This window comes from Aquila chrysaetos (assembly GCF_900496995.4).
Source record: "Aquila chrysaetos chrysaetos chromosome W unlocalized genomic scaffold, bAquChr1.4 W_unloc_1, whole genome shotgun sequence".
Taxonomy (NCBI): Eukaryota; Metazoa; Chordata; class Aves; order Accipitriformes; family Accipitridae; genus Aquila; species Aquila chrysaetos.
In genome coordinates, this window is record NW_024470321.1 from 313,179 (window position 1) to 334,581 (window position 21,403).

The 21,403-nt window shown below is 44.1% G+C and overlaps 1 protein-coding gene across 2 annotated transcripts in view; it reads right to left on the reverse strand.

The window, feature by feature from the left end:
• The window catches only part of LOC121232879 (ubiquitin-conjugating enzyme E2 R2-like), a 78,325-nt gene extending 57,188 nt beyond the window's left edge, over positions 1–21,137 (reverse strand). Inside the window, exon 1 of one of the 2 annotated variants that reach the window (XM_041121385.1) lies at positions 20,872–21,137. In XM_041121385.1, the coding sequence (XP_040977319.1) occupies positions 20,872–21,048 (177 nt within the window). In that variant the 5' untranslated portion in view covers positions 21,049–21,137. The remainder of the gene's footprint in view (positions 1–20,871) is intronic. The other variant, XM_041121386.1, reaches the window with a different exon arrangement.
• Positions 21,138–21,403: the final 266 nt, after the last annotated feature.

The following is a 21,403-nucleotide window of genomic DNA, read 5'->3' on the forward strand; positions in this document are numbered from 1 at the left end:
TGTTTTATTCAGTCAGGCTTTCTCTAGGGTTTGCTTTTTGTGCCAATGTGAAAGAATTAAGTGCTCCATAAGGAAAAGATTAAGACTTACCAGTTTTACCTACAGAACCACAAAACAACATGTGCAATCATGATTAGCAAAACACACATGGTCTCAATTTCTTACCACAGTAAGCACTACAAGGACCTAAAACAATCCCTGACACAGTTGCAGCTTCTGCAATTTAGCTCTGACATGGAATATAGTTCTCATGCATATATCTGCTTGCATGCAGGGTTTATTTTGCACTAGGTTTTGCTGCAATATTTGTATTACTACATTGAACAGCAGGGCTGCAAAATGAAGCACTCCAGTAGTACCAGAATTCATGCCACATTCATCTGCCACTTTTTTGGGAATGAATATACCCTGGGAGGTCAGCGTTTCTCCCCAAGGATCTTGCTTCACGCAGGAAGAGGGCCGCCAGACACACTATCATTACAAGAGGAGAACCATCAAGGTTGCATCACTCAAGGAACCCACCACTGAAAACAGCAACTTCCTATTGTAGTCAAATCAATTCCTTGTATAAACCTCAAGCTGCTCATTGCTCCAGGTTCTTCTGTCAACCCATCACCATTTCTCAATCTTAATATTTGCTATTTATTTTCCTAGAGATATTTAAGTGACTGCAGTTGCCAAGACAACCACTTTATTAACACCAGCACCTCAGCTCATCTATCTTGGGCTTCCCTTCAGTTCACCATGACTTCTAGGAAATCAGCTGCTAGAAACAGTCATTTAAAAAAAAAAAAAAAGCCAAATTTCAACTTTTAGTAGCCTTTGAGATCTTCTGTCCTAAGAATCTCAAGTTCCTTTCATAGGAACAGATTTGTTTTAGTTATACCCTCAGAAATAAGGTTTCCTGTAAAGCTGGAAAAAGTCTGATAGCTTAAATCCTAGGGCACTGAGGCAATGAAGGGGAAGATGCAATCAGAAGTATACATCCAAACCAGGTTTATGCACACCTATGCTGTTGCTTTCAATAACTCACTGAAGTCTCCTTCTATTTTGTTTTCTATTACCAAGAGAAGCAGAGTGACTCAATATTTGTTATAATACTTATCAAACTCAACTAGGCCTTGAAATGCATGCCCATATAGGTGTCTTTTTTTAAAAAAAAAAATTAATTTCTTTGTGGAAGTTCTGTGATAAGTGGATAATCCCCATAGCTATATGCATAGTTTAATTAAGTGAGGCTTAAGCTGTCAGACCTTCTTGCCTTGGCAGCCATGAAACTGCCCAGCAGAAAGACCTGGGGGTGCTAGTTGACAGCTGGCTGAATGAGCCAGCAGTGTGCCCAGGTGGCCAAGAAGGCCAACAGCATCCTGGCCTGTATCAGAAATAGTGTGGCCAGCAGGAGCAGGGAGGCGATTGTTCCCCTGTACTCGGCACTGGTGAGGCCGCACCTCGAGTGCTGTGTTCAGTTTTGGGCCCCTCACTACAGGAAAGACATTGAGGTGCTGGAGTGTGTCCAGAGAAGGGCAACCAAGTTGGTGAGGGGCCTGGAGCACAAGTCTTATGAGGAGCAGCTGAGGCTGTTTAGCCTGGAGAAAAGGAGGCTGAGGGGAGACCTTATCACTCTCTACAACTACCTGAAAGGAGGTTGTAGTGAGGTGGGTGCTGGTCTCTTCTATCAAGTAACTAGTGGTAGGATGAGAGGAAATGGCCTCAAGTTGTGCCAGGGGAGGTTTAGATTGGATATTAGGAAAAATTTTTTTACTGAGAGGGTTGTCAGACATTGGAACAGGCTGCCCAGGGAAGTGGTGGTGTCACCATCCCTGGAGGTGTTCAAAAAAAAAAAAAACATGTAGACAAGGCACTTCAGGACATGGTTTAGTGGGTGTGGTGTTGGGTTGACAGTTGGACTCGATCTTAAAGGTCTTTTCCAACCTAAACAATTCTATGATTCTATGAAACCAGGTGGCCAATTCAGCTGAGTTCTGCAAGCAGCTAAGTCCTCAGAAGATACAGTACAGTTTCTAGGAGTTTCACAACAGTAAAAGTAGGGAAATAAGACCCTGCATAGCACTCCCTCCAATCCATCTGTTAAACCCAAAAAAAGAAGGCATCGCAACTTCAACCACAACAAGAGCTTTGATCAGAATTTACATCTTATAAAATATGGGATAAGCCAACAGAAACAGTTAAGCCAGGTTTGGTTAAATTCTACCACCAAAGCTACCAGCATCTTTGTACCATCAGCATTTGAAGCCATTTGAGAGCAGCTTCCCAAGTTTATGTCTATATGGCCCTTGCTGCTGTGACTTACAGCTGCAACTGTACTAGCTTTGCGTCTGTTAGCACAGATACTGGTAGCAGTCTAACCATGGCAGTGTGGGATTAAGCATGGGCTGCAAAACCAACTCAAACTGGGTCAATTCACAACTGGTATTAAATATCATGCTGTCACTACCAGACCACTACTGTGCTTGAGACAGATCAAACATGCCATTGCTGCAGACATACTTAAACACTATAAAATGATCTCAACTGTTTAGTACTGTGAACCTTGGTGGTTTGCCATGGTTGACACAGCATCATTGGAGAAAGCCTTGAGTAGTCTTTTCACCGTAACTATTAATACAAGGTTAACAAAACTAGAGCAGGAAAAGACTTTATATTCTGCCTGAAACAAACTCTACATGGCAATCACATTAAGCTGTGACCAAATGTTATTTTGGCAAATATGTATTATACAACAGCATTTATCAATGCATTCATAATTAAAGCAAAGAAGCCTCTGGCAGTTAGAAACACCAGCTTTCCTTATAAAGAGAAAAGGTACCTGCAGGTCAGTTATGCTGTAGTTTTCTATTTAAAGTGCTTGCTAAGTGTAGAATTTGGCTTTCTGCCCCCATGTTTTAAGCTCAGTGTTGTGGCATAGCCTGAGCAATCACACTTCAGGTGACAAGCACAACAGAACTCAGAAGCATGTCAATAATATACTTCAAACCTTATCTTAACTTACTAGAACCAAATCTTGCTCTGCAAAGGCACTGGCTCCACAAAGCACCACACCAGGCTGTTTCCCTGGCCATGCTACAGAGCTGCAAGCCATTTCACTCTTCCATACTTGACATCAAATCCCACATGCCAGTTTTGCTACACTGAGAGACTTCATTTTGAACCTAATCTTCAAAGCACAGGGTGCCACCTGGGGTGGCTGTAGTAGAAGAGCACAGGAGCTGGAACAATTAAGATGGTACAAAAGTCCCAGAGGTGGGAAGTAAAAAAAGCTGGGCAGCTCTGAAGTCAGTGCAGATCCCTCTGACATTTCAAACAGGCAGCCAAGGCATAGCTTTGCCTCCTCCAAGAAGTTTACCTAGATTCTCCCCAATACTCTGAGAATTATTTGTGAAGCCTGCATAGCATACATCTCCCCCAGCAAGCCTACATACCCAGGCCTTGACTTGTTGACTTTCTCTTCAACACCAGGAACGTCCCCCTCCTCCCCCAGGTTAAATTATACAACCCCAGCTTTATTTTTTGCTCTTAAAGAATTACTGCAGCTGCTTCATGGACAAAGTCTGTGCAGAGGAATATGACTTGTCAGTACAACAGGATCTGTGCTGGGGCACTTGAGGAAACTGCTCAGTTTTTTATTTTTGAAAACCAGGAATAAGCAGAAGTTCTTATCCAAAAAAACCTCTTTGATTTTGTGCTTAAGCAGCCTGAAAGCTATTGACTTGACAATTTCTTCAGCTATTCCAAATTTAGATACTGTACTTGTAAACATACAAGTTGGATTTGTTTTGGAAGAAAGCTTTCCCTTGCACTATTTATAAAGAACAAACCACTTTCTACCTACAGATTTAGTCAACTATGCTATAAGATACTCCCATTTTACATAAAAAAGTTAATTTACCCAGGGTCATGCATACAAATCCATTACAGATAGAATACTTAGTCCCTAGCCGGTTCACTGTATTATACTGCCTCTTACTGTTGTCAAAGAACATTTTGGCCCTACCTTACATTCAAAGCTGTACAAACCCCCCATACTTCTACATGACTCATCCAAGCCTAGCCCCACGTCCCTCAGATGAGCACCTCTTAAGTCACCAACAGACCTAGAACAATGCATTGCATTGGCTCTTTCAACCTGTTTGCATTGCATCCACAAACTATTCTCGACAAGTGCCACTCTTCACCCACACAAAGGGCCTAACAGATGATGAATTCTGGATTGTGCATCCCTTTCAACCACTCTAACATCAGATCATAGCAATTCACATTCAGAATAAGTGTGACAACAATATTTAATAGCTTTACCAAAGCTCAACTAAACATGTACCAAAGAAAGCTTGTTGGCTGTTACCTAGCAGAAAATATTTGGTTGACCATATGAGCATCTAGCAACAGACACAAACCTTTCATAGAAGGAAGAAGCTGATTTCCCATAATCCTCTTATTTCAAGCTGACATCATCTAGTTATTAATCTGCAAATTAAGATCCAAATTCAACATGCCAACCAAGCATTAATAGTAGGCTTTAGGCTCAGCCTAAATTTTGTCATCCTCAGTTTTTCTGCATTACTACAGTTGTACAAGTTATGTATCACGGTCATGGTTTACATGAGCAGGTGACATTTGACACAGCAGGAGGATGGTGTGCACCATTGGATTGTTACATGCTGGAGTCAGTTCTGGTTCCATCACTACTGTGCTTTACTCAGTTTTATCACAGTTCTTTCTTACTTGATCTAAATGGTTCTTACTGTAGTACCATGGATATAGCATATAACAATTATAGTAATGATAACATACAGTAGCAGGGTTATATAGCAACTAATATCATACAGTTTAATTCCGGCTATTCTCACCTAAAATCAAATCCCCTTGAGGCACACATCAGACTTGCCCATCTTTTCGCATCACCCACCAAGTGCACCCAGGCCCTTGAGCAAAGGCAATCCCACGAATGGGTTTACCTTTGCCTGAGGCAGGAGTAACCCAGACTGTCTTCCCTAACATATTTTTTATGTGCACTACAGGGACTTTATCCCCTTCTACAGTATGTAAAAATTCTGACTGGGCAGGGCCACCCCAACTGGCAGATCCTCTGGTGTTGACTAACCAGGTGGCTTTTGCTAAATGTGTATCCCAATGTTTGAAAGTTCCACCCCCCCATTGCTCTCAATGTAGTCTTTAACAGTCCATTGTATCGTTCAATTTTCCCAGAGGCTGGTGCATGATAGGGGATGTGATATACCCACTCAATGCCATGCTCTTTGGCACAGGTGTCTATAAGGTTGTTTCGGAAATGAGTCCCCCTGTCTGACTCAATTCTCTCTGGGGTGCCATGTCGCCACAAGACCTGCTTTTCAAGGCCCAGGAGAGTGTTCCGGGCAGTGGCATGGGGTACAGAATATGTTTCCAGCCATCCGGTGGTTGCTTCCACCATTGTAAGCACATGGCGCTTGCCTTGGCAAGTTTGTGGGAGTGTGATATAGTCAATCTGCCAGGCCTCCCCCTGTTTATATTTCAGCCATCGCCCTCCATACCACAGGGGTTTCAGTCGCTTGGCTTGCTTAATTGCAGCACATGTTTCACATTCATGGATAACCTGTGCGATAGTGTCCATGATCAAGTCCACCCCTCGGTCATGAGCCCATCTATATGTTGCATCTCTTCCCTGATGGCCTGAAGCATCATGGGCCCACAGAGCCATCAATATCTCGCCCCTACGTTGCCAGTCCAGATCCACCTGAGACACTTCAATCTTGGCGGCCTGATCTGCCTGCTGGTTGTTTTGATGTTCTTCAGTGGCCCGACTCTTGGGTATGTGAGAATCTGTGACATACTTTTACAACCAGATCTTGCCAAAGTGCGGCAGCCCAGGTGGGTTTACCTCTGCGCTGCCAGTTGCTCTGCTTCCATTGCTGTAACCACCCCCACAGGGCATTTGCCACCATCCATGAGTCAGTATAGAGATAGAGCACTGGCCACTTCTCTCTTTCAGCAATGTCTAATGCTAACTGGACAGCTTTCACCTCTGCAAACTGACTCGATTCACCTTCTCCTTCAGCAGTTTCTGTGACTAGTCGTGTAGGACTCCATACAGCAGCCGTCCACCTCCTATGCTTTCCCACAATGCAACAGGATCCGTCAGTGAACAGGGCATATTGCCTCTCATTTTCTGGCAGTTTATTATACAGCAGGGCCTCTTCAGCACTTGTCACCTCCTCCTCTGGCAACATTCCAAAATCTTTGCCTTCTGGCCAGTCTGTGATCACTTCCACAATTCCTGGGGGACTGGGGTTTCCTATGCGAGCCCCTTGTGTGATCAGTGCAATCCACTTACTCCACGTGGCATCAGTCACGTGATGTGTAGAGGAGACCCTCCCTTTGAACATCCAGCCCAGCACTGGCAGTCGGGGTGCTAAGAGGAGCTGTGTTTCAGTACCAACCACTTCTGAGGCAGCTCAAACTCCTTCATATGCTGCCAATATCTCTTTTTCAGTTGGAGTATAGCGGGCCTTGGATCGTCTGTATCCCCGACTCCAAAAGCCTAGGGGTCGGCCTCAGGTCTCCCCGGGTGCTTTCTGCCAGAGGCTCCAGGTAGGGCCATTCTCCCCAGCTGCAGCATAGAGCACATTTTTAACATCTTGTCCTGCCCGGACTGGCCCAAGGGCTACTGCATGAACAATCTCCCGCTTCATTTGTGCAAAGGCTTGTTGTTGCTCAGGACCCCATTTAAAATCATTCTTCTTCCAGGTAACTTGGTAGAGAGGACTTACAATTTGACTGTAATTTGGAATATGCATTCTCCAAAAGCCCACAACACCTAAGAAAGCTTGTGTTTCCTTTTCATTAGTCGGTGGAGACATAGCTGCTATTTTGTTGATCACATCCATTGGGATCTGACGACATCCATCTTGCCATTTTATTCCTAAAAACTGGATCTCCTGTGCAGGTCCCTTGACCTTACTTTCTTTTATGGCAAAACCGGCTTTCAGAAGGATTTGGATTATTTTCTTCCCTTCCTCAAAGACTTCTTTTGCCATGTTGCCCCATACAATGTTGTCATCAATGTACTGCAGGTGTTCTGGAGCTTCACCCTTTTCCAGTGCAGTCTGGATTAGTCCATGGCAAATGGTGGGGCTGTGTTTCCACCCCTGGGGTAATTGATTCCAAGTGTACTGGACACCCCTCCAAGTAAAGGCAAATTGTGGACGACACTCTGCTGCCAGAGGGGTTGAGAACAACACATTAGCAATGTCAATTGTAGCATACCACTTGGCTGCCTTTGACTCTAGTTCGTATTGAAGTTCTAGCATATCTGGCACAGCAGCACTCAGCAGTGGCATGACTTCATTCAGGCCACGATAGTCAACTGTTAGTCTCCACTCCCCATTAGACTTTCGCACTAGCCATATAGGACTATTAAAGGGTGAGCGAGTTTTGCTGATCACTCCTTGGCTCTCCAGTTGGCAAATCAGCTTATGGATGGGAATCAGGGAGTCTCGGTTGGTACGATATTGCCGCCAGTGCACCGTTGTGGTAGCAATTGGCACTTGTTGTTCTTCAACCTCCAGCAACCCCACAATCAAAGGGTCTGGAGAGAGACAAGGCAGGGTAGACAGCTGTTCAGTGCCCTCCATCTCCAATGCAGATATACCAAAAGCCCATCGATACCCCTTTGGGTCCTTAAAATACCCTCTCCTGAGGTAGTCTATGCCAAGGATGCACAGAGCCTCTGGGCCAGTCACAATGGTGTGTTTCTGCCCTTCATTCCCAGTTAGGCTTACTTCAGCCTCCAATACAGTTAACTCTTGGGATCCCCCTGTCACACCAGAAATACAAATGGGTTCTGCCCCTTTATAACTTGATGGCATTAGAGTATACTGTGCGCCAGTGTCTACTAGAGCCTTGTACTCCTGCGGGTCTACCGTACCAGGCCATCGAATCCACACAGTCCAATAGACCCGGTTATCCCTTTCCTCCACCTGGCTGGAGGCAGGGCCCCTCTAATCCTGGTCAGAGTATCCAGTATTCACTTCTCATAAAATTGGCTCAGGAGTCCCTTCAAGAGGATCAGAAATAAGATCAGCCCTTCTACTCTGTTTGGAAACTGGAGTGGCATTTTTCCTGGTAGAATCCCCTTTTGTGGTAGTTTTTCCTCACAGCTCACGTACCCGTGCATTTAGGACCGAGGTAGGTTTTCCATCCCATTTCCTCATGTCCTCTCCATGATCACATAGGTAAAACCACAGGGCACCTCACGCTGTGTACCTTCTATATTCTCTCTTGGGCAGAGGAGCGCTCACTCCTAATAGCCGAGACATTGGTCCTTACAGGTGGGGAATGGGACATATCCTCTTTGAACTGCTGGAAATCCTCGGACAGCTTCTCCACAGCCAAAATGCAGGCTTGTAGGGAGGAGGAGAGATTTTCTTCGTATTGCCAGAGTTGGCGAGCCACTTCATCCACTGTCAGTGCCTCTTCGTCTTTCCAGGTCATTATTGCCAGTGAGTTGGCCTAGGACGATGGTGCGCTCCGTACAAATTTCTGCCACATGGGTCGTGTGCATTGGACTTCATCTGGATCTTTGGGTAATTGTGGGTTGTCCGGATCATAATGAATCGTCTCTAGCACAGCTAATCCCTCAGATATTGGATACCTCTTTCCATGGTTGTCCACTTGCTTGATTGACATAGAACATCTTCCTTAAAGGGGTACCTTTCCTTCACACTTGACAAGAGTCACCTCCAGAGGCTGAGGGCTTGTGTCCCTTTTCCAATTGCCTTGTCAATGCCACCTTCCCTGGCAAGCGATCCCAGCTGCTTGGCTTCCCTACCTTCTAATTCCAAGCTATTAGCCCCATTGTCCCAGCATCGGAGGAGCCAGGTGATAATATGCTCACCTATACAGCGGCCAAAATCTTTTCACATATCCCGCAGCTCACTCAAGGACAGGGACCAGGTTATTACCTCTGGTTCTACCTCTTCCTCTTGTTCCCACGATGACCCTGGTTCACCTTCATCCTTTGCTAAGCCAACTGATTTTTTGGTATATTTCTTTTTCTGTACGGGGGCAACTGATACTGGTACAGGTTGGTCCGCTGGTTCAGTTGCACTATTGCTCGCCGGGTTTTGGCTAACCGCAGCGTCTGTTGCCAAGGTTTGGGTAGCAGCAGTGCTCGTCGCTGGGGCTGGAGGGACCTCAGTGCCTGTTGCCGGGGTTTGGGTGACCGCAGTGCTCATCATTTTGTTGTTAGGTCCAGAGACCTTCTCTTCCCCTTGAGGGTACTGAGTTGTGTTGAACAGGGCTCGATAGGCATGGGCCAGGCCCCAGCACGTTGCAGTGATTTGTATCTCTCTGGAGCTGCCGGGGTGACAGCATACCTTTTCCAAATATTTTACTAGTTCTTCTGGATTCTGCACTTGTTCAGGGGTGAATTTCCAAAACATTGGAGGTGCCCACTTTTCTAGGTACTTGCCCATACTACCCCACACACCCTGCCACTCATAATTATCCAGCCTCATGGCAGACCTCTGGGTGATCTTCTTAAATAGTTGTTTAACCTTAAACAAGAGCTGAACCACATTCAGGAACATGCTAATTCCCACCAGTAGGGCTAGGACCGTGCTGGTCTCAACATCCCAAGAGTATTCAAATTTTTCAAAATTCCCAAACACCATTGTAACTGGACTGAAGGAGAAAGGAGAGGGGAAGAAAGGTACCCCACCCATAGACTGGTTTTCCAAGGAGGAAAGGTAAATGGTATAATTATTAATAGTTTCCCACAGATGGCTCCCGCAGTATAAAGGTGATAATGCTGAGTGCAAATGCCAGATTAATCCCACAACCAATAACTTTATCATACCATAAACCAGTGTTATAGAGTACATCAAAGCGAAAACCTTAATCCACCTCCCACGGATGATAAGCAGCAGAAGAGGGACTACATACAGCAAGCAAGGTGATACATAACAGAACTTTAAAAACCAGAGCAACAACTCTAAGAACACATAAATCAACATAATGACCAGCGACTATTAGACCAATATAATGAATGCTTATAACAAATTTGTTTTAACGAGCTCTGGTCAGGTTTGTTGTTATCTCAACCCTGCGGGCCCCATGTTGGGTGCCTAAATGGACTGTCGTGGTTTTACCCCAGCCAGCAACCAAGCACCATGCAGCTGCTCACTCACTCCCTCCCACCCAGCGGGATGGGGGAGAAAAATCAGGAAAAGAAGCAAAACCCATGGGTTGAGATAAGAACGGTTTAATAGAACAGAAAAGAAACTAATAATGATAACACTAATAAAATGACAACAGCAATAATAAAAGGATTGGAATGTACAAATGATGCACAGTGCAATTGCTCACTACCCACCAACCGACACCCAGTTAGTCCCCCAAGCGGCCATTCCCCACTTCCCAGTTCCTGTACTAGATGGGACATCACATGGTATGGAATACCCCATTGGGCAGTTTAGGTCAGCTGCCTTGGCTGTGTCCTGTGCCAACTTCTTGTGCCCCTCCAGCTTTCTCTCTGGCTGGGCATGAGAAGCTGAAGAATCCTTGACATTAGTCTAAACACTACTTAGCAACAACTGAAAACATCAGTGTTATCAACATTCTTGCATACTGAACTCAAAACATAGCACCGTACCAGCTACTAGGAAGACAGTTAACTCTATCCCAGCTGAAACCAGGACAATCACATAAAAGTAGTCTAACAAAACAGAAGTCCCTTCTGAACATAGGGACTCTCCTACCCAATGTCATCATCATGTTCTTCTGCCATAACACACCTCCTTCATAATATTTTTTAATAAAATGATTTATAATAGAGTTTAGATTACAACAATGCAAGAAAACCACTGTTCATACAGAGTTTGTTCCAGGAAACATACTGCATCTATTCTTTTAGAGTATAGAAGTCACTGCTCTATACTTAACAAGAGAAAGGAAGAAAAACCCCAAAACTTACTCATCCCCCCAAGCTATGAAGTAATGCATGCTGAACAAAACAGCTAGGAGACCACAAATAAATTGGTGCATACAAGAGTTATATACAGAATTGATGCAGCCTTCCAACACCTCGAGTTTCTTTCTATTCACTAACCTCCATCCAGAGCTTTGCTAGATTTACTTAAGTAAAACTCACAGGCTCTTCCTAGCATCACCAGCAAGCTTAATTTTGTTTTAGTAGCAGAAACTAGCCATTTTAGAAGTGTTGGTTAGGAGTAGGCAGGTCAAAAATACTTCAGTGTTCTCTTGGAAATAGGTGAAAGTCATCCACATGCTCAAAGCCAATAACTGCAGAGGGGAAGATGAAACAGAACACAGCTGAGATACCAGGAGCTCTAATCAAGTCACACATGGTGACCTTATGTCAGCCCTCAAGTCATGCCCCAAAGTACAGTCAGTTCAGTATAGGAAAAGAAATGAAGGAAAACAGAGACACCCGAGATAGGCTTGGATTCCCAGAGACCAAGACAGATGAAGAGGCCTGGTAGCATCACAATGACAGGTCTTTTGTGGCCAAGCATACTAGAGCCTTCCTCCATGCCTTTGCCATTGCACAGAGCTGACCCCACAGCATGTGGCATTACCTACTTGGACAGCAGGCAAGATATCAAGTATGGTGCACATGCTGAAGATATGCCCATGTGACATTTCATTGCACCCCCTTGAGGCCTGGGAACAGGGAATGCCATGCTTTGGTATGGTTACTCACTACCCTTACCCCAACCTGACCTCATCTACCACTTAGCAACATGCCTACAGCTCCCAGCAGGAAGCTTCCTGGTTAAGCTAGGCAGCACATACCTACAGCAGCCAGCCTGGCTGTGGTCTCCAAGGTTATTACCATTAAGCAGCATGGCTTTTCACAGCCTTTGTTGATTGCCAGCATGTTACTTAATTGCCCCTTGCAGGCAAGATATGGTCCCTGGTTGAAGAGCCCAAACATAAGCATATCACTCACACCAGAGACATGAGCCAAAGTGAACAACTAAATACATAGCAAGTATGGGATAAGCCTACAACTTGGACAAAAGTTAACAATGATTTGTCCAAGTTGAACATTAAGGGGGCTACTTCAAATCAGTGAAATCCAAGTATCACCTCTAATAGCACTAGAAGCCAGACTTATTCCATAACATCCAGAAGAAAATGGCCAAGACCAGCAGCCTTCTTACCCCATCCCTCCTTAGTAGCAGCCAATACAACTATGATCTCTTTCCAACTGGAGAATAGCCATAGATGATATGGGTTCAAGACCATGAACCGTGCTATTATTGCCATTTAAAAGAGCTCCAGAGTGACATTCCACAATGACCCTGCCAAAGCTGGTCTTTAGCTCCTGATGAGTCTGCCCATAATCCTCTGAGGGTCAAAACAAGCTTCAGTATTAACAAGTTTTCAAAAATAATCCAGCTGATTCCAAAATGTAAAAGCCAAAATGTTCACAGCCTCAGTGAAGTCTACCCCACCTATCCAGCTTCCCCCAGTAGTGCCGCTATTGCTGTATTTCAGACCAAAGGCAGCCAAGCTTCTTCCACACAAAAGACTGCTACTGACAGGGGAAAAGAAAAAGTTAAATTTCATGGAAAGTATATTAGTCAAATTTTGAAGCACATAAGCCTTCAGGTTTCTGGCAGACACTGAGAAATGGAAATCATTCCATATGTTGGTCTCAAAACTTTTTTTATATGTTCCAATGGAGATCATACAGCAATAAAAAATGCCTAGTTTCATTTAGAAGTTCACTGGTCTTTCAAAAAAAGAAGTGACAACAGGTCCTCTATAGAGAATTGTTTAAACATGACTGTGGTTGCCTCAAGAAACAGCCACTTGACACTTACAGAATTATACAAGAGAAGAAACATTACCATCATCCACTGAATTTGAACACTAAGTTTTCAACAAGAGTTGAACTTCAATGCCTTTTTTGCTTAGCATTTTGAATAACTTATGGTCACAACAAAAAAAAACCCAATGAGGTTAGGCAGAGATCTCATTGAAGTGGCAATATTAAGAACAGACAAGACCTCTTTCCACCTTAACTAAAAAGTACCACACACCTTTATCTGAAGCTTTTGGGTATGAGCATTTTGTTACCACATGAATGACAAGTTAAAAGGGATTTAGATAATAGCTACAAGACACTTAGAAGGTACAAAAGAGACCTTAACCTCTCAAGTTATACTGCTTAATGCACCACTGAAAGGCATTCAGCTACTACGTGTGGGTACAGCTACTATTCTGCAAGAGAAGTAACCGCAAGCACCGAGATATAATTTTTTGAAGAAAACTGAATTTCAAGCAGCCCATTCTTTTAATAAAGGTGAGTGCTTTTAGAGATAGTTATTCTAGCCAAGATAAGCAAACATTTGCACACCAGTGTAGTTTACATCCATGAATTGGAGGCTTATACAAGCAGACTTTACGCAAGAACAAATGCGTCTTCACAAAAGTCAAAGCTACTCCATTGCATGGCTTTTGTTTTGACAAGGCCAAAAAGGGTGCTGGAAAAGAGAATATTATTTCAGCCTTTGCCTAGGTCTGACAGCAAAAGGTTTCTAGCTGCAAAGAAGTCTAAGGATTAATTTAAAAACAAGAATTTTTGCACAATGGACAAGTATATCGCACAAGAATCGACCCAAGTGGCACAACTGGCTAAACATTGGTCCTTACACTGTCTCAGTACTCTGGCAAAGGGTTCTGCATCTTAACCCCTCCAAATATTTTGCTACAATGAACATTAAAACATATGTTTTAAATACTTTAACTAGGATACATATCTTAACTTGGGAAAGAGTCACATAGCTATTGCAAACATGTCCCTACTGCTATGAACTTAAGTTTCATCTCCCAAGCAAGAGCCCTTTACCTGAATTTCTAAGTTAACTTGTATAATTTTAAGAGAACAAAACAGACCAATGGGAACACATCATGTCATGCTTTTAGTACTAAAACCTTAAGGAATTAGGTACAGCCTGCCTGCCAGGCAGCCTTCTCTTTGTTAATCACAAATACCATGATATCTGAAAGTGTCACCCACTTAAGACAGCCCCTTGTTCTCCATGCAATAGCCTCAATTAAAAAAAACAAACATCCAGGAAGTCTTAAGGTCATATTTCTTCAAGTCAATCAAGATTCAAAAATATCCTACATGCACCCCAATTCAGTAGCTTTATCATTTTTCTATTTGTAGGCCACTTTGCCCAAATATTTATGCATTTTAAATATTTCAGAAAATGTGGAGATAGGCAATCAATTTGGCTCATCTTGGCTACTAGTGCTTCAGGGGAGGGTACACAATGCCAAAGTTATTACTGTTAAACTGGCCTGGTGAGATGAAATGTTCTCAGTAAGTCGCTACCACAAAAGCTTAGTAAAATTAACCGCAATTCTAACTCAAAATGCTGGATAAAACACTAAAGTTTTAAAAATGAAGTCGTACTCTGGAAATAGCAAGCTAATTTTGTGCACATGCATATGTGTATGCACACATCTGATCATACACAGCCCAAATTATAAGAGGACCTGTTATATTACGAGTCATATAACCTCTAGTCCATCCACACTGCAGTCCATTTGTAACTCTGCTACATTTCCAACTTTAACTCAGTTACACTTAAGTTGAACATAAAATCTCCACCGTTTAGTCTATACTATTCATTACTATGAATACCTGATGATGGCCATAAACTACACAGCCAAACTGCATACCAAAGATCAGAGTTAAGGTTCCGCAAGTGTTTTGTTTCTGACATTTCCTACCCTCTAGATGCAAAGTGAGCATCATGCAGTAGACCTAAAGTGCTATTAAAAAGAAGATACTCAGTGTGAATATATCAGTATGTAAAATAGCAGGCAGTGTAAGTGCGACTTCAGAAACAGCAAGGTAAAACCATGTTTGAGCTTTTGAGAAATTACAGATGTGGTCCCACACTCACTGGCATAACATCACTGCAATACTGGAGATCTTAAGGATTTACTAGGTGAACGAAAAAATTAAGAACACCACCCTTCTAACACTATAGAGTCAAAAACTTCCACTAATTCCCATAATATGAACCAGATCTAAAGCCATCTACGTGCTTTTAGTTACTGTCTCTTGAACAGACTGGCAAGAAATTTTAAGAAGCACAGTTCTTTTTTGCATTGTTATCCAAGAAAAATTTTGTGTTGTATTTTACCTTATCCAAGGATCATTCTGTGCAAACTCGTGGAAATAGAGCCAAACAATGGAAAAATTATGCAAACCAACAGTGCTCAATCTTTCCAAATGGAAAACTTTCCATTTTTACTCTAATGGCAGAGGTGGGCTGTGCTACAGCTCTCCTCTTGCCATACAACAGGACCTAATTGCACATGATCTTGTATTTTCAGGCAGTATTAGAACTGGAAATCACCATCTGTGCTTCTAAGCATACACAATAACCCTACTTGGATCAGAGGAGCCCTAGGGAAAGGACTAGGAGCTGGCTACCATCTTTACCTTGCCTCCTGAGGCTAGGCAGCTGTCCAAAACAGGCTACAGGCTAGATGAGTTGTCTGGGGGGTTCTGTGGGGCCCACAGACATAACCATCCAAAAAAACTACATGCAACAGCAGAGTGAGGGTCAATCAGGTATTCCCCAGGCCTGAGAGTTAGATATCATAACTGTGCTTATGATCAGTGAACCAACATCTGAAGTTTCTTGCCTCCCTGCAGACAGCTTAGCAGCTCTTTCACTTTGGAGATAGCCTGCTCTGAACAGGAGCTCTTCAGACCTGGAGCAAGCAACTCCAGGCTCTATTCACCTGCAGTTCCATATCCCTTTGCTGCATCAAACCTCTGCTTATTAGCATCAATGATACCTAAAAGGCAACAAAAATAGAAGATTAAGTACACTGAGAGAAGCTCTGTAGCACCTTGCAACACAGAGGCCTGCGGAAGGCAGCTTTTTGTGCTGAGTACCACACATTTTTTCCTTGGCACCAAGGAATATTTTTGTGGAGTTAAATGTTCTACCAGTTACAGCTTTTATTTGCTTAATTTTAAGCTTTCTGGGAAGTAGCCTACAATATCAAACTTTTAAACATGGTGCTAATACTTGCCATCAGTTATCTGTAAGAAGTTCCATATCAATTCACTGCTCTGAAAAAAATTACTCCCACATATTGCAAATTGCTTTGAAATCAAAACAAATCACTTGGAAGAAGCTGAGATCCAACAATACAGAACTCTAAACAGCACACTTAATGAGTTAAAAGCAAGGAAAACAATGCCTTGACAAGTATTTAGCCCCCAAATTACTTGAGAAAACTAATCCTAATGCTTGGGTTCCCCCCCCCCAAACTTGTGTCAAGACTTGCTCCTTCAAGTAGCAAAAGTACCTTATGAAATAAATTGCCTTGAAAAAATATCAAATAGCAACTCTAACAATGCAGTTAATTTTTCTTGCTTCCTTTCATGTTAGGTGTATTAATTTTCATCCACCCAGCCTAAAATCAAAGGAGCTTTTAATATTGACTCTTGCTCTACATTAAACATGCTTCTTGACACAGCATACTTGGTCAAACCATGCTTCTAGACAATGCTATGCATTTAATAATGAAGTTTCTACTTGTATAATTTCTCACTTGCACCTTCCCTGAAATATTTGCTCCCAGCACAAGAATACCATTCAACTATAAAAATGAGAAGATTTTCCTTTTTTAAAAGGAATCAAAAGCTGCGATGCTAAGGTGCAATTGGACAAAACACACAGAGCTTTGAGTAAGCCATCAGGAAGCACCTTCTAATAGTTCTGCAAGTATCCTGAAAACATCACTTGATCAAAGCATTGGGCAGAGGTTTATCAGCCTCCAGGCTCTGAAGGCCCAAGCATCAAAGACAGACACTGGATTTCAAGGCAGACAGAGAGACCAATCAACAGTCAATTGAGATGGTGAGAGTTTCACCATGCACAACCCTCAGCCATTGAAATCTATCCCAACTAGCACCTATCATCACCAGATTACAGCTTAATAACCTTTGTTGTTGTGGTCCCCATTTAAGTATCAGCTGCCAAAATTAAAGGTGAAGAAGTTCTTCTGCCATGTAGCAGAGAGCCCTCTCAGCTGAATGGAAGATACCTATGGTATAAAGGTAGCATCAATGAACTGCTCACACAATCTGCAGAGCTATAGCAGTCTGGTTCTCTACTGCTCAGGCACTGCTTGCAAATCCAGAAAAACACATTCACATCATTTCTAGAGCAATTCAGAACTACCACATAGCCCAGTGGAGTCTGATCTAAAGACCTGTCTTATCACATTATGTCCTTCCCAGCTGACCTAAGAAGCAACTGGCACTATCTATGATCTGGACATGAAGCATTTAATTCTGAGAAAAATCTTCCCTTTGTCACTCAAAAAACACCTCAATAACCAAATCAGCTGTGAGCAAATCAACATCTTAGACACACAAGGTCTACCCACCTTTCACCCTTAAACAAACTCTGAATGAGTCAGTGACCAAAAACCAAGTTCACCTAATGCAAGCAAATACCTGTAGCCCAACGCAACTGATTCTGCCAGAAACTTTAGTCAAACTGGCAATTTCTTGATGACAGCAGCTGAGGGACAGACATTTGCTCTTATCACTGGACCTCTTTGGAGGACTTAACATCACTAACCCTGAGCTACTTTTGCCTTGCCAGCAAGGAATGAGAGGTAACCAGTGCATGAAATAGCTCAACTCCTTCCTTGAGGGTGGTAATCAGGAACTTAAGCAAAGGGTTGCCCAAAACATTATTCCCTGTCATACTGAATAGCTACATAAAGTCACTAGATAATGCAAAGATTGACAGGGATAAGGACAGCCATACAGAAACACCTGGACTTGTGACAACCTCCACTGCAGATGTGCACCTTTAGCTGATTGCATAAGGGGGGCTTGCAGTTCAGGACTGCTCCTATCCCTCACAGATACAAGCTGCTCTTCACACAGTGGTTGCTTCTGAAGGCTGCTGCCCTTTCCATCTAGCTGGGAGGTCCTAAACTATGAAGCACTGCAGCAGATCTGAGCATGCTATATTAGTTGATAGAATATGCTTAGATACTGTGCTTGAATTTTTAAGAAGTCCCTGACTTATAGCCAGTACTAAGGTATTAGTAACCTACCATTTAAACAAACATTCAGGAGGACATGTTTTCTGCTTCAATTTATCAAATGCTAGAGTTACAGGATTAGCAACTGAAACCAGAATCTGTTGAAATGTTGAACCAGCTTTTAACAGCAGTAGCTCCTGTCAAGGAGGCGCAAAGAGCAATTTCCTCATTTCAGTTTATTCAGCTAGTTCAACAACCCAGAGAGAAAGGTCATATTTCTCCAAGAATAAACAAGGTGCCAAAAGCTGATGTTACCAGCTCCAAGAGCACAAATCAAGCATTTGTATTACCAATCAACTATCACTAACACTTTCTTTAATAAAGTCACATTAAACACAGGTTTTCCTCAAAATATTTATACTTGAGCTTAACTAGAAGCCCTTGTACTTTCCCTCCAGTTCTTACCCTCAAACCACACCTCAAGCAGAAGAAAATTCACAAACTCTCATCACCACAAAGTTTAAGAAAAGTTACATCCTGTAATTACATATTCCTTATCCTGCTTACCTAATCTTAGGAAACTAAAAAGACAAAACAAGATGAAGCTAGATGTTTCATCAAGCCATTAAACCTGAAAAATAAATCAGATGCTGATCTGAACTAGTGCTCACCTTGCATACACTATGAATATATCCTAGAAGTCACACCGCCAAATAAAGTTTAGGGTATTAATCTTACCTCTAAACGATTCAGTAAGCCAAGTCTAAACACATCTAAAGGTTTGCCTGAAGGCCTAATACAAAGCAAGCCAAGAACATCACTTCTCAGGACAACAGGACTCCTCCCTAGGGACAGAATGACGGTCTAAGACCACTTTTTCAGTGGCTCAGAACTTAGGATGCATAACTAAAGATGAAACACTACCAAAACAAAAAACACCATGCACAGCTCCTCACCAAGGAAAGACGAGACAGAAACACCATGACAGACTCCAGCCATGCCACTTGAAGGGAAACCCTCTGCTGTGGGAGGGTGAAGGCATCATGAGACCTTAGTCTCCCACTCAAAATAAGTATCACAGGATCAGTCAGAAGAATTTAGAAGAAAGGCACAACAGTTCAAGGACATAAAATACCAAAAAAAATATATCACATTTATAATACTGAGGTAAGGCACCTGGCAACCTTGCCTAAATCTACACTTGTTAATGCACATCCCCAGATTATTTCACAGGCTGCTTCAGCTTCTTTCCAGGAACAATTACAAACATACAGTCCAGAGAGCTCCCCAACCAAACAAAAATATTTTGGGCCATTATGATTTCTTGGAAAAAAATGGATGAGCAATGTAAGTGCAGGAAAAGGTTGCCAAACCATTTGGATGTAAAAATGACCCAGTTACCAACCCAAGACTAGAGCAGCTTCCTGAATAAGTAATAATGGAGGCAAGTCTAAGAATATACCCATCACAACTACATGAGTAAGCCAGCAAACTCATTACAAAAGGCAAGCCTTGTGCCAAAGCCTTCTCTTCCTTCAAAACAATGAGGCCAAACTGAATGCAACTCAAATACATTATTCCCCAAGCTACAGGTTATTTTGGTTTTGTGGAACAAAGCTCTTAAACCTTGACCCAGAGAAGCCAAGAGGCACATTAGCCAAGCAAAGAGATCATCCAAAAATGTTTTCAGTTTGACAGAAGTCAAAGGGCATGAAACAGGAGACACAGGAGCCACTACTAAAATGATAACTCCTGGGAGAAACAAGCTGAAGGGTACAATATTTTGCCAGAGACCAAGCGGACATCAAGTGTCAAGAGGTATGCCCAATGCAACATATCTTCTGCAAGCACCAAGGTTTTTTTAATTCCTTCTTTTAAGAAAAACATGCAATTCCTCCTCCAGTTGTTTTGAGAATTTAAGTCTGCTCCCTTCAGTTCCTTTCTGGGATGGCAATACCAGATTTCTTGCTTATTGCATTTACAAGAGGGGAAATAACAACCACAAAAGTTTTTTTGGATTAACAGGAAGCTTGAGAGAGGAATTGAAAGCATTTATCTACCTTCACCAATTATGTGGTGCCGTAGGCCTTTGAAGGCTGCCCTCTAAAAGTTTGGAGAGAAAGAAAAGGAAAACGGGGGAGGAAATAATAATGAAAAACAATCCTGAAGCCCACAAAGTTCTGAGGAAAACACAGCCTTTATCCTGAATTAGTCATCCTACACAGGATGCTCCTGTGCAACCAGTGAAGCTATCGAGGGATGATTAGGAAGCCCCTTACTTTGAAATAAATATACACAGACCAGAGCCAAGCAGACAATGTGGGGCAGAAGGGAAGAATTTGCACCCTGCCACGAGGTGCCTACCTTTCTTTGGGGTGAAAGCAGGGAAATAACAGAACAGAGGCAGCTGTGGCGCGGTCCCCTCTCCCCAGAGCTCATCCCGAGGGAGAGGGGAGGTCCCGCAGGCCCCAGCCAGCCTGCCCCTGCAGACCATCCTCGTCCCCCCACCGCCGGCAGCGGGAGGGGACGAGCAGCTGGCAGGGCACTACCGAGGGACGCCGCGCCTCCCTACCCCCCCTCCTTCCGCAGGCCCCAACACCCTCCCGCGGGGAGCGGAGGGGCCAACAGCAGCCGTGGGCCCGCCACCCCACCGGGACCCCTCCGAGCCCGACAAAGAGGCCCGGCAGGCGGCGAGGGAGGCGTGCAGGCCCCAGCGGCAGCTCCCCGGGACCACCGCGGCAGCGGGAAGCCCGGTCCGCCGGCAGGGCGGGGGGAAGGCCGTACCTTGAAGTAGCCACCCTCGTAGAGGGTGTTGGGGGGCCCGAAGATCGCCACCTCCCAGTTGTATAGGTCGGACTCGTCGACCAGGGTGATGCGGAAGCCCTCCACCGGCTCCTCCTGCAGCGATTTCAGCTCCAGCATCAGCGCCTTCTGCGAACTGCTCATCTGCTGCTGGGCCATGGCGCGGCGCGGCGCGGCCCCCGCCGCCCACGCGCTCCCGCCGCACTACTCCACGGGCCCCCACCCCTCCTCGCGCTGACGGCTACCGCCGCCGCCACTTCCTTTTGTGACGGCGCCCGCTCGCCGCTGACCTCAGCGCGCCGCGCCGCGCCCCGCCCCGCCGCACGCCCCGCCCCTACCGGCGCACTTAAAGGGGCAGCGCTCCCCGCCACAGCGCCTGTGGGGTGTGTGGGCGAATGGTTCCTGGTGCTGTATCAGCCCCTATGGGCTAGGCCCGCATTTTCCCTCCGGCGAGGCCTGGCCATACAGCGCCTGGCGCGGAGGCCGCGGGGCAGGGGGAGAAGCCACGGGCTGG